Source organism: Pogona vitticeps, chromosome 2, assembly GCF_051106095.1.
Source record: "Pogona vitticeps strain Pit_001003342236 chromosome 2, PviZW2.1, whole genome shotgun sequence".
Taxonomy (NCBI): domain Eukaryota; kingdom Metazoa; phylum Chordata; class Lepidosauria; order Squamata; family Agamidae; genus Pogona; species Pogona vitticeps.
In genome coordinates this window covers 277,079,659-277,098,305 of record NC_135784.1, presented here as the reverse complement: position 1 = coordinate 277,098,305, position 18,647 = coordinate 277,079,659, and the positions used below count along the sequence as shown (strand labels likewise).

General features: G+C 40.4%; 2 protein-coding genes across 4 annotated transcripts in view; both read left to right on the top strand.

Moving 5' to 3' along the window:
• Positions 1-14,754, top strand: part of ANKRD31 (ankyrin repeat domain 31) — an 86,319-nt gene extending 71,565 nt beyond the window's left edge. The window contains 6 exon segments of the mRNA XM_078384523.1: positions 145-505; positions 507-1,127; positions 4,920-5,057; positions 8,802-8,892; positions 9,163-9,327; positions 11,383-14,754. Coding sequence (XP_078240649.1) covers positions 145-505; positions 507-1,127; positions 4,920-5,057; positions 8,802-8,892; positions 9,163-9,327; positions 11,383-11,534 — 1,528 coding nt within the window. The 3' untranslated portion in view covers positions 11,535-14,754.
• Positions 14,755-16,524: 1,770 nt separating this feature from the next.
• GCNT4 (glucosaminyl (N-acetyl) transferase 4) overlaps positions 16,525-18,647 on the top strand; it is a 39,478-nt gene continuing 37,355 nt past the window's right edge. For 2 of the 3 annotated variants that reach the window (XM_020804027.3, XM_020804025.3), the window contains exon 1: positions 16,525-16,955. The gene's annotated coding sequence lies outside the window, so the exon portion shown is untranslated. Of the gene's footprint in view, positions 16,956-17,103; positions 18,266-18,647 lie in introns of those variants that run through there. The other variant, XM_020804028.3, reaches the window with a different exon arrangement.

Here is an 18,647-nt window from a genome sequence, read left to right as displayed (position 1 = left end):
TTGGAAAAGAGCCTTGTTCATTATGCATTGAGTGAAGACATATCCTTGAATAGCTAATTTTAAAAATGTGTAATTTTTTAGTGTGTTGCATTGAAATGCATAATGTTTCCTCAATTAACTGTACATTTTAAATGTTTATTTTAGAGCTTCTGTGGAATCTTTTAAGCAGGGAGCACTGAGGGAACAGCTAGTAAACCTTGCATCCAGACAAAAGAGCCTTTTACTTATGGCACAAACCCAGAAAAAACTAGGTCAGAAAATACAGAATTATAAGAATACCAGAAAAGAGTCTTCAGGTTCAGCAAAAGAAGTCGCAAACAGACTTAGTTCTGGTGCAAATAGCTATACAAAAAATGGCACTTCTGATGGGACAGTTCCACACCCAGGTATAGTAAGGGCCCTCAAAACCAACAGGGTCATGGAAAATAGTTTTATAGAGCAGGAACCCAGGCAGCATCCAAAGATCTCTGGATCTAGCAGGAGGAAATGTAGAAATTATTAGTCAAGAAGTTGGTTCACAAAATATGGTGTGTGAAAACAGATTCAGCAAATATAACACTGAGGAAGTGCCAAATTCAAAGTCTTTGAAAGCTACAGAACAGATAACTCTTCCTTCAGAACATATCTGCCTTACTCAACAGTCATATGGAAAGGAAGTTGATTATATACCATGGACACTACAAGGAGACAAACTCCTAAATGGTACATCAAGATTATGCATATCACATAATTCAGAAGCTGGAAGCATTGAAGTCAACAGTAATCTCAACCAACCAACCACTGAAAGTCAACATCTTGGGACTAAAGAGTTTCTGCAACAATGTTCAAATATGAATCAGGTTTTACAAAAGCAACAAGAGTTAGAATCCATGCACCACTGTATTCGAACCAACATCCTTCCAAATAGCAGAGTCACACAGGATGCCAGTTTAAAGGCTACAGGAACATTTCTCGATGCACTGTCAAAAAGCAAGATCAGCCAAAATACTGCTCAGTGTTCTGACAGTCAGTATTCTGAAAAACAGTTGAAAATCAAAGAGAACAGAAGGAAAAGAAATCAGCTGTTAGATCTTCTTGAGCAGGGGAAACTTCAGCCAGGAGATGATGTTCTAGAATTCACACTGCAGGTAAATCATTCACTTGAGAAACAATGCAGATATATAAAATATGAACACTGAGTAATACATTCTTTACAAAAGCAACTTTTTTATTAGTGGAAAATGAAGACAAAGGCATTTTACATACATAATGAATACTGCACTGAGAATAATAAAATTATAATAATTTCATGTCATCAGGTTTATGCAATTTATAACACTTTGCAGGGTTATCTAGATAAAGAGTACTGAGAAATTCCTTTCTTCTGGGGCTTCTCTGAGACTGTGTATAGTCTGGCTTTTCTCCCAGGAGGCACCGTCTGGCTCTACAGCCAGGTACTGAACTCACTGAGCTATCCACCCGCACGCAAAGAAACTAGATTATATTCTTCTCAAAATGCTTAAATAGTCATGCAAATTGAATTTGTCTCCTTGTTTCTTCAACAGATTTAGGAAAAATGCTCTACAAGTTTTAGCTTTCTTGCTGTTTCTTCATTCTTTTGGTGCCAGATATGAAGGGAGAGGTTACAATCTGTCTTGCCTCTGTTTCAGTTTTTTAAACTTGAATTGGGATGCCAAACATAAGCACTTTACTAGTTGGTCTCCAGTGTGGCCTGAGGCATCCCTGCTTTCTTTAACACAGTGGCTGAAATCCTGTTGTGTAGCTACACCTGCATAACTTGAAGGTGTTACAAAGTTTGGACTAAGGTGGAAATCTTATCAAGGAAGCAGTTCTGTAGATACAATCGTCTGGTCAGTTGCTCAGTTTGTTGTATGGTCAATGTGTGTTCAGACCATGTTTACTTGTGTGGTCAATTATGCTATCAGTTACACCAGGGGTCCCCAACCCATGGTCTATGACCCAGCAGTGGTCCGTGGCCTAGGCAGGACCGGGCCGAGGATTATCTCCTGCCACCACCCATGAGTGTGCCCTGCATATGCATGCAAGCATACTCCGCCCCCTGCGAGTGCGTTGCATGCATGCACATGAGCACAACACGCCCTTGCGAGCGTGACACACACACCCAACTGGTCCACGGTAGGGAAAAGGTTGGGGACCACTGAGTTACACAATCAGACATATGGACTATCTGGGCATAATTTGCCATAAACTTCTGCAGGTGTAACTTTACACTACACCAAGTCAAACAGGATTTCAGCCACAGAATCATCTTCAGTGCTTGGAAACAGATATCCTTTGTAAATTAGAGGGATTACTGTATTATCAGCTACAGCAAAGTACTGTATTATATATGGACATATACTGTATATTATTATGTCTTTCTTTCAGTATCTAAAAACAAATTATTTCGAAGAACTGCAGGAACAAATTTATTTTTTCCAATATTAGTGCCTAACAAATTAAATTTATAATTGCACATTGGATCCAACTAGATTTTTTCCCCCCATGAAACGTTCTTGTTTTGGCTCTAAGCCAAGCAGTGCTGTGCCCTTTAACTCCATATGAGTTTGCCTTCCTCTCATAGATGAATAACACAACAATTTTGTCCTGCTTATATGAATAGGAAGATTAGCTCTGGAGGCAATTTTTAAAGGATTGAAATTATTGACTGGATTATTCACCACAGAGAGTTTGCTAAATAAAATGTAAAAAAAAAAAAAAATCTTGTCTGGGAGCCACAGTACTTTTCTTACACTTGCCTAATTTAATGGACACTTCAGCCTGCTGCTGAAGATACACTCCATTATCAAATCAGTGGGGACAGTGAGAGCAAAAAGCTAGTGAGGGTAAAGTCCAGAAATGTGTTTTTGCAAACTTACTTTAAAATAGAATAATGTAACTGCTGCAAAACCATACAGCTTCCAAGGTGAGTGAGTTGTCAGTAAAAATAAAAGTTTATCCGTACCATATCAACTTTAGTGCTGATATTTAATGTGTATGCCTTGAGGCAGAAAGTAAATGATGTAGGAAAAAATATGATAGTACTAACTTAACCAGTTAGGAGACCTCTCCCGCATCCTAATTTACTGTATTCTTAACAGACTCTTCAGATACAAAGGTCATACCTGACAATTGTTTGGGCATGGATTTTAGTGTAAAATAAAGATATAATTTATATTCTGCCAAATTATTAAATAAATAATTTGTGGGGTATTAGTTTTGTTGGCTGCTCTCCAATTCTTTTTGTTGTTAACATTGGCTGTCATTGCTAATAACAAAAATAATGGTTGAACCCTCTTTAGTGCTGCATGTCTTCATTCTGAAAGTTCAGTGAAGGCTCCAAGGATTTTATAATTGAATGCGGTACTTAGAAGCACAAGGTCAAGTCCCTTAGGTTGAATATCTAACGTAGACAACTTTATTGTTCTATTAGATGGGGCTAAAATTGTGCAAATAAATAAACAAAATAAAAGCATGTCTACCTAATTTGGTAATCATTTATTTGCTTGCCTCTTTTCCCATTTTATTTCCATCATACCTGTAGGGGAAAAGGTCGAGGACCTAGTTAACATTTTGTTGTTGGTTGTATGTACAGTCAACTCACTTCCAATTCATGGTAATCATATGGATCAGTAACCTCCAAAGGGTTCTATATTTGATAGCTCTATTCAGGTTCTTCTAATTTGAAGTCATGCCTTTAGCTTTCCCAAGCATTACTGTATTGTCTTTTACATGGAGTTTTGCATTCTTATGACATGTCCATAGTGTTATTGCTTCACTTTAGTCATTATCACATCTAGGGAGTGTCCATGCTTGATGGACTTTCTGCCAGTCCATGGCATTCATAAAACTCTCTACCGACACCACAGTTCAAATGAATTGCATTTTTCCTGTAATCTTTCTTCACTGTCCAGCTTTCTCAAATGTCAGCATTAAAGTTACACATGTTTTCTGTAGGTATGATTTTCGTCATCTTAATATTCAACTGTAATTCTGTTTTTGCACTTCTTTCACTTTCCTCAGTAGTTATTTCTGTCATTGTTGCTTCCTACTAGTAATATTGTATCATCTGTATAACTTAATAACTAATAATAATATAATCAAATAGTATAACAGAGCAAAAAAGAATGAATGTTTTGTTGCCGATTATTTATTTATTTATTTATTTATTTATTTATTTATTTATTTATTTATTTATTTATTTATTTATTTATTTATTTAATTTATACCCCGCCTATCTGATTGGTGAGGACCACTCTAGGCGGCTAACAAAGGAAAGGATTAGTTCTAGGCAAAATCTGAAATACTTCTGGAAGCAGATACTCAGGGGCAGGGCACTCCATTACCAGTTCATAGATAACATAATGTTTGGTTTGATTTAATTTAATTTAATTATGATAGGCACAGAGAAAGTATTGAAGTATTCAGGAAGTTCAGCAGCAGTATATAGAACATGAAAAGAACTGTGCTGAATCAGACAAAAAGCTCATATAGCATAGCATTCTGTTCCTAAAGTGGTCAACCAGATGCCTATAAGAGTACAATGAGATGAATAGAATACACCACTTCCACTCCTCTTCTCCAACAACTATTATTCAGTCTCCATATTCCACTCTCTATGTGGGTTTGCAGAAGAATTTGTGAAGTTGCGCTTAAGTGAGACTTAAGTTCTGTTTTGCTCAGAGAGCTCTTGACACTTGATGAGTTACAGAGTGTGTGAAATTGTGAGAATGTTTGGAAAAATCAGTAAGTGTACCATTGTGCACATCTGCATAATACCAGTGATGCTAGTTTCCTTTATTAAAAATAAGATCCCTGGTCTGTATAAATACAAAATAGCTGATTGTTTGAACATTTCCCCTCCAGTTCAGGAATTTAACTCTGAATGGGTTTCTGCTTCTTTTTTGTCTCATATTTAGAATTCCAGACATAAAGCCAGCCTTCTGGGAAATGGGAAAGTCAAAACTGACAGTTCAGTTTACCAGAATCCAGTTCAGTGGATTAAAGCACTGTTAGGAAATGACATTTCTGTAAGCTGGAAATACGTATGGAATAAGGTGGGCACACTTTTATTCTTCATATGTTCCTGAAAGTTATTTCTTCAAGAGGTGCTAATTTCACTAGGTTTTCTGATCTGGGGATTAACTGTGCAAATGAAGTCTAATTCTGACAACAATTAGTATATTTATTAGTATTTTAGAAATGGTGTTCAATCTGGAATGCTATATTTGTGACAATCAAAATTAGATAGAAAAAGAGAGCACCTTTTAAAGTGTTCTGTTCTAGCCAATGTAGATTTTTTTTCTTGTGAATAATACATGGGGATATTGTATTTTATTTTGTTACAGTTTCCTTCTGTCATAAAGGTCTAGACAGAAACTATGTTGAAATCTTGAACTGCATTAGAATTATTAAACAATAACATTTTCTCCCCCTGTTACATGGCAGATTATTGGCTACAAAAAGGAAACTGTTTTTAAAAAATTACATTGTATCTGAAAGTTCCTGAGACTCACATTTAGCAGTAAGCCATCATCAAGATCAGCAAGGAGTCACATAGAGTAATGGGGATTGTGGTGACTGAAATCCTGTAGCATAGCATAATAAATTGTGGCTAGTGTAGGCACATATAATCAGTGGAAATTATGGCAAGCCTATATTTTCTTGCAGACAACCCCTGAATCTCAAGCAACTACGGACACAACAGATTACACAATACTGTACTGATACAGAGATGGGAATTTACCCTGCTACAATCCCAGATGCCAGTTTTGTCACCACATCTATTCTGGCAACACAATTGCAGGCCCCAGTGATGTCACACACAAGATCAGTGGCACAGTTACTCGTTCCTCTGCTAATGTGACCTATGCTATCCTTTGCCAACAATGCCCTTCTGCACTCTACATAGGATAAATATGACAATCTCTGTGCAAAAGAATTAATGGACATACGTAACTCTGACATCAGAAATGGCAATACACAAAATATTGCAGAACATTTCAATCAACCTGGACACTCTGGGTGACTTAAAAGTCACTGTTCTTGGGGGGGGGGGGGGAAACACAACAAAACAAGTATTGAAAGAGAAATTGTTCAGGTAAGATGTATAGGGATGCTGGAGACTCATTTAGATGGAGTGAATATCAAGGGTTTTTAAGTCATTACCAAGTGTGAAATACAACATTGAGTCACATAGTTTGCTTTTGTCAACTATGCTGTAATACTTTGTTGACTGATAATTGGCATTATTCACAACCTGCTAGCCTGTTCCTTTACTAGGAAACCATTGTCACTTTGCCCATTGTCCATATCCTTTCATGGTCATTGGGTCATGTATACATACAACAGTCATATAATTATAACACATCTAAAGGTAAAGGTAAAGGTTCCCCTTGACAATTTTTGTCCAGTCGTGTCCGACTCTAGGGGGCGGCCCTCATCCCGCTCTTCAAGCCATAGAGCCAGCGTTTGTCCGAAAACAATCTTTCCGTGGTCACGTGGCCAGTGTGATTTAGACACGGAACACTGTTTACCTTCCCACCGAGGTGGTCCCTATTTATCTACTCGCGTTTGCACGCTTTCGAACCGCTAGGTTGGCGGGAGCTGGGACAAGCGACGGGCGCTCACTCCGTCGCGTGGATTTGATCTTACGACTGCTTGGTCTTCTGACCCTGCAGCACAGGCTTCTGCGGTTTAGCCCACAGCGCCACCACGTCTACTCCTTTGAAAATGGCAATTATGGAGGAGTTGGTTCACCAAATCCCCGCTGATTTAATAGGTTTACTCTAGTTGTGACTGAAAGCAACAGAGTTTCAGCCAATATCTTGGGACCAATTAGCTGCTTTGTGCAGGATCAGCAAGCTTGTCTCCCAGTATATGCCTTTTCTCCTAAAAGGAGCTGAGGTATGGGAAAAATTTGCATTAGAATGAGATGAGGGGACTCTAGTGATTGCCTCCTATGCCACAGAGACCTCCAGCCAAGATCCTTCTCCTCCTAAAAAGGAAACCATAAGGTTGTAGTGGCTGTTCTGTGGCTAAAAAACACCTCCAAAGTATTTGACTTTGATCGGTGGCAGAGTGGAAGGGCTGAGACATTTCCATGCTATAGACTTGATCTAAATTAGTCCTGTCCCACTTTGGTTGCTTTTAGAAATAGTGGATTATACAAAGAAATCCAGTGAAGAATCCTTGATATAATATACATTTATGCCACTTCTGAGATTTCCAGTGTAGTTTTAAGCCTGTCCTTTTAATCACAGGGACTACTTATTTTGCATTAAAATAACTTGCATCTAGTTTTAAATTCTTATCTTGTTCTTTATTTTTTTCGGATTGTAGAATGCACATAGACTTTTATAGCTCGGCATTAAGAGCTTTACTAGATGAGAAACTAATTCTGTATGTAGAAGCAGTTCAGTGCACTCTTAAGAGTAGAATGCTGTCTGTTTATTCTATACTAGCTTGCTCAAATCCATATTTAGAAAAATTACCCTGCTTATGTATAAAGGTATCAGAAGACTGCTGTTTTTGCTGCATCAGACTAAGGGAGTAATCGGACAGTGATGTAAGATCGCCTTGGATTATGCTAGAAAGGGTTGCTTCTCTGGGTGCACTCTATATGCATTCTGGTCCTGATCACTCCATCCTAGCTCCAGGAAAATAGTAGCCCTGCATCTGGACCCAAAAGGTCCAAACATGAAGCAGCATCAGTTTGGTTAACAATCTCCTGAACATTATCAGGTCATGGGAAAACTAGACTGTGCCCTGGGTGCTTGAAAAAAACACACCATCTAATCACATCCTAACATTGCTACCTCCTTGGATATTCATGCTCTGTAACATACTTTGTTTCCATGTCTGATATTCCAGGTGAAGAAATTCATGCTTAGAAGGGTAGTGCTACTAAGAGGGGGAAATACGTGTTTCCTTTAAGTGACCCTGAGGGTCAGATCACATGTTCAGGCTGCAAATCTTTCAGTGCTAGTGCCATCAGATATGCAAACAAAGCTGTACTGTCTCTCTACTGACCAGTTACTAAACAAAAAACAAGCAAATTTTGCCATGTGTAAATAGAAACTCTTTAGAATATACTGTATTTTTCTCTTCTTGGTGCACTGCTTCTATATATTAAATCAGTATCTCTTTGCTAGCAGAGCCCTAAACCTCACCTAATCTCTGTAACCTAGAGACAGAACCGGGAACCCTAACCTTGAGTTTTCCGCCTACTACTAACATCAACCCAGCCCAGCATAGCCAGTGGTAAAGGAACTGTGGAAGTTATGTTCCCTGGAGTAGAGGTTGCACTGAAGGGACATTGCCAACTTTCCTCATTAGGAGTAGAACTTATAGGACCCACCTTGGAAACGAGATCATAATGATAGAACGGGAAAGTGGGGGGGATTTTTTTTAAAAAAAATACCAGTGGCTGATGCCTCCCAAAGGTTTTAATGTTTATGAAGTTAAAAATAACTTCAAAAGCAGTGCAACTCTGTGAGGGTACCAGCCACTAATAATTAAAAAAAACCAACACAAGATACTGTATGTCCTATTCTATAAACATTTTTTTAAATTGTAGTTACTGTATCATAGGCTAATGTCTTTTTAACAGATTATTAGCAAGTGAAAAATGCTGCATTTGTATAGTCTTTTGCATGTGGCTTTGTTTTGCACTCTTTATACTCAACTTTTCAAGAATTGTGCAAAACAGATGGATAAGTTGGTGGCTCAGTACTTCTTGCTTCATCATAAAAACAAAGGCAAAAGCATCCTCATTGAACTAATATGTATATCTGTACCAGGTCACATACTGTGGAACGTTATTATCCAAAATAATAGCTGAAAATATTCCTAAAGAAACAGAAGTCCTACTGCAACAACATAAACTATCTGGTATGTGCTGATTGAAGTGCAATTCTCTGTTTGATGAACATGTGCAAGTGGAGAGGAAGAATGAGGTTAATTGACGGTTTCTACCCTATACATTTAATATAGATTTTTTTCACTGTAATAATTTACTATCTTGCAAGGCAGCCATAAGCAGCAGTTCAGTAGGGAAGTGGACGAGATGGGAGGAAGTAGAGAATTGTACTGCAGATTCAAGAAAGTAGTAGGGTTTTTGCAAATTTATACAAATATAAATTGACTTTCTTTTACAACTAGAGAGAAACTCTATAGAATGGGATCACAACGAAGGTGAGGACTACTGCTGTTCTGGTCATCAAACCACGTCCTTCCAGGATACAGACAATATACAGCAAGGAGTGCAAAATCCACTATCCACTGAAACACAGTCTGAGGAAACTCTTTCAGCAGTGATTGCTCTTAGTAAGTTTAGAACTTTTCAATCCAATATTATCTCATGAACAATATGTATGTCCAGCTGCTGTTTTCTCTATTGATTTTAGTAGGATTTAACAGTGTTGACACATACCTTCCTGTTTAGATGTAAGTACTGTGTAATATTGTGCTTATTCCCATGTAATGTGTATAGAACTCCAGTTTACTTTTCACTAGATTATATCTACTGGACATGATCAAGAGGCTCTTGACACAATTTGCGTCAGGAAGGCAATTTAGTGTTTACATAGTGATAAATGGTTAAATCTTTAAGTACCAGCACTTCCAGCTACTTTTTGAGGCTTCTCTGGTGGAAGGATTATTCATGAAAAAAATATGTTAACAGTTATTCAAAACTACCAGGATAGTAAGAGGGTTACATGTATTTTAATATATGTGAGTGTGTTTGCTGTTATTGTTTTTTAAATGATGAAGAAGCACTCAGTTATGCAAACCTTCAAGCGTCCTGTGAATGGACACACATTTCATCTTCTGTTTGTGACTATTGACTCCGAGTATGACTTAGGGCAGCACAAGGGAAGGCTGGAGCATGGAAAAATTCAAAAGAATGAAAGTTTCTGAGCTGGAAAGTTGCCAGCATGGCCAGTGATGAAGAATACTGATATCTAGATTGTCAAAAGTCACCGACAATGTTAGGGAATACTGGGTTGGGACTGATCACAGCAGTACTCTACTTGAAATCTCTCTCTGTTTTTAAGGAGCATTCCACAAGTTCAGATTTTCATCAAGTTGTATGTCAAGCTGATAGTATTATTATTTAGCCCCATGATGACATTTGGTCACTCACCAATAGCAAATGTGTGTGGTGCTGTCAGACATAACCTTGTTCGGGCCCCTTCCTCATTGGCTTCGATATGGCATCCTTTTATTATGTTGTACATTTTTACTTTAAGAGCAGAAGCATGGCAATATCCAAAAGTGTGGTTCCTGCTCATTGAACTATTTCCGTCAATCAGACCAGGAGGAGACAGTACCAGCCCCTCAGACTAGTTTTTGGACAGTGTAAATGGCTGCAATAGGGAAGGCAAAATGTTCCATCACACTGGCAGATAGGTAAATCATAGTATAAGAAGAGTAAATTCATGTCAGTTTTCCAGAGAATATGCTTTTTTGGAAAGAACTCTGGAAGCATATCCAGATAAGCCACTTGTTTATGTCTGTTTTTTGGACTTAGAAGGAAGTTGTGATAACTTTGTGTACAAAACCAACAATCACCTATCAAAGAAAATGGACAGTGTTTCTACTTACAATGGTACCCAAATGTCTATTAAAACGAAAATAGCCATGTAATTGTGACCACTTACTCTAGAGTGTTGTTATTGCTGATTATAGAGTGAGACTTCAATATAGTCACATAACAGTGATAACTAAGTGACCTTGAGCTAGTTTCAGGTTAATCTGTTTCACAGGACCAATCTGCATTCTTTGTTAATGTTTTAAAAACATGTGCATTAATACTTTATACACTTTGTAATTAAAATTACTAAATCCAAATGTATCTGTATAGTGGAACTTGATAGTGGATAGGGACATCTGAAAATGAGTTCATTGATGTATGTTGCAGATTGCAGATATTCCATATGTAATTGCTATCACTAATTCATCACCTGATAGGCATTCTTCTGGTGAAGAGTCTCTCTGCATTTAGCAAGGGTGGTCCTTAGATGACAAACACACAGCTTGGCTTTGGGACCATTACCAACCTGGTAGAATGTGCCAGAGCCAAAACTCCATTAGTATAGGCTTAAATAAACCAGGGTCACCTCTCCACCAGGATGAGTTGGCAAAGTAGACCTTTGTGGAATGACTAATAGTTAAACTGTAGCACAGCTGCCTGGGTGGAAGTCACAATGACCTTTGGACATGGGGCTTAGTCTTTCTAGAAATTTATAAAGCATATTTTGGAGCAGATTTTATAAAGCAGAATTGAATTTCTCACTAATTGGGAAAAGCAAAATATTAACATACTTGCAAACTTGATGTTTGATATTTTAATGTGATGTGTGTCATGTGTCTTAACAGAATCTTCCTACCAGCCAACGTTCTCAAAAACATCAAGGAGATTTCTGCAGTTCAACAAAATAGTGTTAATAAAGGATGAAGAATTTCTGCCCTCTCACATAATGGAGCAGTGCTGGGATTTCTATGTCCATTGTGAAAATTTTGGATTTTAAACAGCTTTCTGAATGATAAATATTTTGCTTATTATCTGTTTATGCCAACATATAATGAGAGTTCTGGAAGTTTGTTCTGTCTTTGCATCTGTTCTTACAGTCTTATTAGTGGTACTTCCAAAACAGAAAAGGAACTTTTGCAGAGAGTTGTGTCTGAATAGATATAAAGAGTTTGAGAGTTCATTATAAGGGGTTAGGAGGAGAAGAATAACCTTTAAGTCCTGGGATGAGGCTGTGGTTACAGTGGTCTTTGCAAATAAAACTTAGCTTGAAGTTGACTGGGGAAAGCCTATTTCAAATTAAGCAGTGATTTTTGAAACCAGAAATAGTGGTTTGAAGCACATAGACTGAAGAACATAGACTGAGACAGGTTTTGAAGTTTTTGTGTTCAGCATCTAGGATGCTAAGAACAGTTAATTTGTTTATCCTTGATCAAGATTAATAGCCAGTTTTAACAAGGCAGCACTGCTCAAATGAAAACAAACATGATTATAACCACAGAGGAAGTATGCAGGTAGTTCTATAAGTCTGCTCACAACCTCAGTTTACTGTGGAATTTTCATTTACTGTGGAAACTTTCATTTGGGGATATCATACGGTTCATTTTACTATTTGATGTGAGAATGTAAAGGTAACAGTCTTCATTATCAGTCTGCCATGTTAGCTCTTGTGTAATAAAAAAATGTAAATGGCTTACAAGGCATTTACTTTGCTCTAGAATAGAACTCCACACTACTGGCAAAGACACCAGCAATAGATACTTACACTTTGACATGAATCCCACCTGGAAAATACCATACTACAAAGATTTGTGACATATTTTTAAAGTTGTCATGCATGTTTTTTCAAATAACTCCTTTGTATTTCTTTACACTGAATGCCTGCTGATGTAATGGTTGCCATGGAATGAATATGCTTGCTTATTTAATACTATCATAAAACCCAGCAAAAGGTATATGTAAGAAGTGACAATGTTGGGATATGGAGCTTATGATCCACTCAACTCCTTGCAGTTATAGTAAAGTGATCACTATCTTGGCTCTTTGAGATATAAAACATACTTAATAGATTGTTTTCTGATGATTATTTTGAAGTCCACAAAGTTAGAGGGTTCATAATTACTGTCTTGTTTAAAAAAAAGCGAAAACCAAAAGTTATAGCAAACGCGCCCTAATAGAACAATCTCCTTGAACCTTTAAATTCAGAAGCTGTTTTATGCTACTCTTTCTATTTGTTTTATGTTTCATATATTTTCCACTTGCATATTTATTGCAGAAGTGCTTGCCACAATTCGCACTAAAAATGTTTTGAGGCTCCTTCACACTATGGTTAAACCAATGGTTCTTAACCTTTGTTACTCGGATGTTTTTGAACTGCAACTCCCAGAAACCCCAGCCAGCACAGTTGGTGGTGAAGGCTTCTGGGAGCTGCAGTCCAAAAACTCCTGAGTAACCCAAAGTTAAGAACCAGTGGTTTAAACGAACATTTTCAAGACATAAAATTGAGTCTATTAACTTCAGATTGTTTCAGGGATCTCTCTACTGATTATTATGATCAGAGTGCAAACTGATGGCACTGAAGTGATCACTGGCACAAGAAAAGGATATCAGAATCATCATGGGGGTGAGAGGAAACATCTGTATTAATGAGAGGAGTCGTCGTTTATGTTAACTTGCTGGAAAGCACTTCTAAAGTTTCAAATGGCCGATCTGTCATAAAACCAAAAGAACAGTGAAGATGATAAAGTTCCTAAAATAGTGTTACCTATTTCACTGATGGCTTTTGCTGTGCTGTTTGTTTTTTTTGTTGTTGTTGTTGTAGTTATAACAGATATAATAGAAAGACTTGTTGAAAATTTGCAGTAGTTTGTATTAATGTTTTGTTTGCAGGAGATTATGGAACTGCCTTATGAAATGTACAAAGGATTTATTTCATCCTTAGATATACTTCACTGTTGAATCAGCTGGTTGTTTTTGTTGTTTTCTTTGATGTAAGATACTTATTCAGTTAGTAATATGTCAAGTACAAGGCCTTGTAATAACATTTTGGATTTGGCTCTTGGCAAAACACAAAAGCAAGATTTGGAGTAATAGTGGAAATAAAAAATAATAATAGATGAAATAGGTGGAACTGGATCAGTACTTAGTGACTGCTGCTCTGATAAGGGAAGGAACTGGTGAACTGAAGCCAAGAGACATGTGTTACTTAGTATCTGAAATCCAACTTTTACCGTGATACAGTAGTCTCAAAAAATAAGACAAAAATAAATTGAAAAAGAACTGATTTTTGAAAATACTGGAGAAGATTCCATGCAGAGAAAGAAACTAGAGAAATACAGGAATAATATGAATAGTAATCAGAAGATAGATAACAAGCATTACACATTAGAATGGAAAAACAAGTTACAAAGGTCCAGTCCATCTTGACTATGTATTTAGTTTTCAAAAAAGCCAAAGTGTCAAACAGCCTAGGGCCCAGGAAGGGAAAGGAACTGTGTAATCAATTTCCTAATGTATTTGCGATTGGCCCCAAATTATGTGATGGGAAGGAATTCAAACAGAAAAAATACATTATTAAGGTGACTTCTGTCATTAATTCATAAATGCTGTAACTAGGCAAGTTAAGTTCAAAACTAAGACCCACAGCATTTAATGGGAGTCAGTATGAGGTGAGTTCACTTGAATCTCGGCCCCAAAAAGGAATGGCTATGCAGTTCTGGATTTAGGAACCCATGGTACATTTGATATGGAAGGAGATACCCCAGTGAAGCTGTTAAGATTTCCACCCATTTTTGCTATAGCTGTTTTCTGTGTATTTTTTTCTAGCAGGGCATGTTCCTCAGTGACATTGAATTTTGTATGAGAACCATGTAAGGTCATGCTTTTTCTCTTCACACCTGCTACTTATGAGATTATGTTGGAGTACAATTGCCATAATCCAGCTAGCATGCCCATGCCTTGATAGTTGGGGTTGAGGGAACAGATGTTGGGCACCTGGGGAATCATTAGATCACATGGCAAGAGACATGCTAACACACTCATTAAGTAACAACAAACCTCAGTATAAGCCCAAGCAAACAGAACATCAGTAGCAACCAGACTAATGATTTATTACATTTTTATACCATTCCATAGAGAACAGGTACTATGTACAAACTAGTGTACAAAGAGGGTTTCATATAATGAAATCAACAGTTAACTATATTAATAATCAACAAAAACCCAAAACTTGATAGTAAAAAACAAGTGGAATACAGTGGACCCTTGACTTACAGACGGCTTGACTTACAGACTTTTTGAGTTATAGACTTCTCTGGCCGCAAAATTTAGGTTTGACTTGCAGCCTGAGAATTAACTTACAGACCAGAAAAAAACCAAAATGGAACAAAAACGGCCTGTTACGGGATTAATCGGTTTTCAATGCACTGTAGGTCAATGGAGACTTGACCTACCACCTTCCAATACGGATTAAGTTCTCAAGTCAAGACCCCACTGTAATATCCTCTGCTAAATGAAGAGAATTAAAATTAACCTCAAGCTAATATTTTAAACCTAAATTAAAATTAATCTTAATCTAATATTCTAAACCTAAAATAATATAAGAACCTAAGAAAAGCCCTGCTGGATCAGGCCAAGGGCCCATCTAGTCCAGCTTCCTGTTTCTCACAGTGGCCCCACCAGATGCCTCTGGGAGCACAAGAGACAACTAGATACCTGTCTCCTGATACCACTCCCCTGCAGCTGGCACTTGGAGGTACCTCCCTTTTAAGCCTGGAGATTATACATCCCCATCATTGCTTGTGAACACAGTGGCAAATGCTCGTTAAAAGTTGTCCTAAAGAGTTCAGTTGTTAGTGTGCATGAGGGAAGCTGGTTACCGGCATACACTTTTTGAAATACAAACATTTTGTTTAATGCAAAATGCGCACAAAGTTTCGGCTCCAGGGACAGAAGGCCTCTCAGAGAGCAAAATACGCTTGTTACAATTTTTGTAGGTATGTGGACCAACCTCATGTTTCAGATTTTATAGTTTAGGATTGTAGCCTCTGGATTATTGACCTCTAGAGGAAAGAGATGAACTGAACTGGAAAGTCCCGCTTTGAACAAAAAGGAGCCAATGGAATGCTGGAAAGTTTCCAAATTTGCGACAAGCTACTGTACAGTATTTGATTAAACACTGAAATAATTCCTTCTCCCCCTCTCCACAACGTAAAATGAAAGCCAAAAAAAAAGATTAACTGAGTGCGACTGAGCTAACCCATGGGATCTGCTAGTGCTTGCACGTTTGGTTCCTCGTGCAGGATTTCCGGGATCGTTTTCCACTTTCCCGCTTGTTCTAGCACAATGTTAGGCGAGGGTACTTTTTAAAAAGTCCCGCTTGTTTCAGTGGGGTTTACCCCACGGCGACTAGATGCCAAGGGAGTGCCCGCTCAGTGCAAACAGCAGAGGGAGGTTGCATGTCCACCCGGAAAGCTGGAGATGTGAAAGCACTCCTAACGACGAATGGTACCCCAAACCACACCATTTGCTTATTGAGGTCACCTAGTCAGCGATGCCTGTTGTCGGGGGCGCCGCGGCGCAAGGATTAGCTGCGGGGCTGGAAACGACGTGTGTGTGTGTGTGTGGGGGGGTAATAGGACTGGCTTCGGTAAAAGGCAATAGTTCAGCTTCATTTCGACTCTGTGTGTGTGTGTGTGTGTGAGTGTGTGTGTGTGTGTGTGTGTGAGAGAGAGAGAGAGAGAGAGAGAGTGAGTGAGTGAGTGAAAAAGAGAGAGACGTACTGGGGTTTCTCTCTGCCTTTTCCCCCTCATCAGAAAAAAGCACAAAGGCGAAGGTAGACCGCAAAGTTCGCCAACACGCCTGTGAGGTCCAAGGGCGAAGCACACACAGCCTTCTTCTTCTCGCCCTCCCCCCCACCGCCCGGCAAGGACCCTTCTTTTCCTTCTCCCTCCCCTCCCCTCCCCCCCCCCACAACGTGGGAAGGAAAAAAAGCGCGGGAGGCCCGCCCGGGAACCTCAGCGACAGAAAGCGCGCTTTTCCTCCTGCCTGGACAAAGTCACGTTGAGACTGTTTGGGTTCCTGCTCCGGGGCGGCGGCGGCGACACTACCAGCCCCGCTGCGCTTCCTCTTTCTCCTTCGGGGTGGAGGAGGTCCCGGCCGCCCCTCCTCCTTTGCCCACGTCACGGGGTCCTCGCGCTCCTTTTCTCCACGGACACGCCAAGGCACGGGAGGAAAAAGAAAGAGGAGGAAGAGGAGAGCGGTGCCACCGCCGCGGGAGGGCCAGGCTGGGCCAGCTGCAAACATCTGCGCCACCGGCTCAACCCCCCCCCCGCGCCGTCCTCAGCGGCAGCAGCAGCAGCGAAGAGCCCCGGGCCCGGGCGCCCCGCTCTCTCGTCAGTGCGCCGTTCGCTTTGTTGGAAAGGTGAGGCGGGGAAAAGAAACTTTCTCTCCCCTGCTTGCTTGCCCGCCCGCCTGCTGCTCTCGCTCTGTCCCGGTTCGTAGGCTAGAGACAAACAGCAAGTAAACACGCCGAGGGCGGGAGGGTGAGAGTGAACGGGCTCCTTTGAGGTGGCAAGTGAGGGACCGACCGGCTGGGCGAGAAAGAGGCCGCCGAAAGGGCACGCGCAGCGGCTGACTCGGGTGCCAGGCGAGGGGCAACTTCTGGAGGCGGCGGCGCCGCCGCTTTAGTGGCACGCCGCCACCCGTCAAGCCTCAGCTACTCCAGAGAAGCGGGCGCCGCTCTCAGCCCGGCCGAGTGCGCAGTCGGCACGTGTTGAGGGGACTCGGGCTGGTCGCGGAGCGAAAGGCGCGCTGGAGTTCTTGCCGAAGGGGCTGCGCGTAGCGGGAGGAATCCACGCCCGGCTGCGTGGAGGCGGTGGCCGCCGCCAGCTTTCCTAGGGAGTGGATCGGAGAGACATTTGGCACCCGTTTACGCGAGAAACCAAGCGCCGGCCAATCCGGAAAGTCTGCTTGAAGTAATCGGCTCCTAGCAGGATGGGCAGTTAAGTTACTTTTCCCATCCTCTCCCACCACCTTTGCAGGACCAGCTCAGGCCGCCGCCGCCGCCCCCGCCCAGCGCTTTTGCGAGCTGGCAGACGTCTCTCGGGGCGTTTCCTGGGATGCCGCCTCTCGGTTTCCAAGTTTCACTTCAGGGCGGCTGCTTAGTTCTTGCGAAACTTCTCCTTACACAATGCGAGGCGGCTCGGCTTGGTCGGCGGGAGGCTTTTCCTGTTTTGAGAACGGCTAGAGCCGCGAGGTTGCTGCGGGGACTTTGATGGGGATTGAGAGCAAGCGCTTGCTGCTTTTCTGAAGGTAGAAGGCTCCACCTACACATAGGCAGAAAATCAACAGGTCGAGTTGGCATGCTCCCGCTGCATCTTCCTGCCTGCATAAGAACTTAAATGAATTATTTTGTATCAAGCAGTTGCTAAGGCACAAAGCTTCTATTTCAGGAGCTTAAATTTGAATGTGGAGATGTTTAGATGAGGCTTCTTCTGAATAGATTAGCCTTTGGTGTGGAGCACCACAAACCACCCAGCATCTAAGCCCAGCCAGCATCGCCCATCTGGCTTAGTGAGTCTGAGAGTAATTTTGGGAACTTGAGCTGCCAGGGCAGTCCTTTTGCCAGGGGGGTCTGACAGAGTCGTTGGTGTTGTTTGTAACATATGATGATGATCAATGTGTGCATTAGAGAGCGGAGCTGTTGTTAGGAACGTCAGTGCTTGACAGGAGGTAAGCTTGCTGTGTGTTATCCTGATTCCTGATATAATGTAGGTAATATTGTTAGGTATGCGTCTTTGGAAACCATGAGGGTTTTTTCCAGTGCAAAAATTAAGCACTCGGATCCATCTAAGAAGCAGGACAGCAACCCCCCAAAAGTACATGCAAAGGCTCTCTTTGAGAGCAAATTTAGGAACTCTTGAAATCAAATTTAGTTGTAAACACAACAGATTGTTGTTGGGCAACCTATTCTTTCTCATTCTGAATCGTATGCAAGAAATGGTGATGTACTTTGCAAGGTGATTCTGTGGCAATTCCGATCCATACTTTGAATATTCCCAAGTCTTATTGTTACTACCCTGTTTTCAAAAAAATAAGACAGGGTCTTATATTA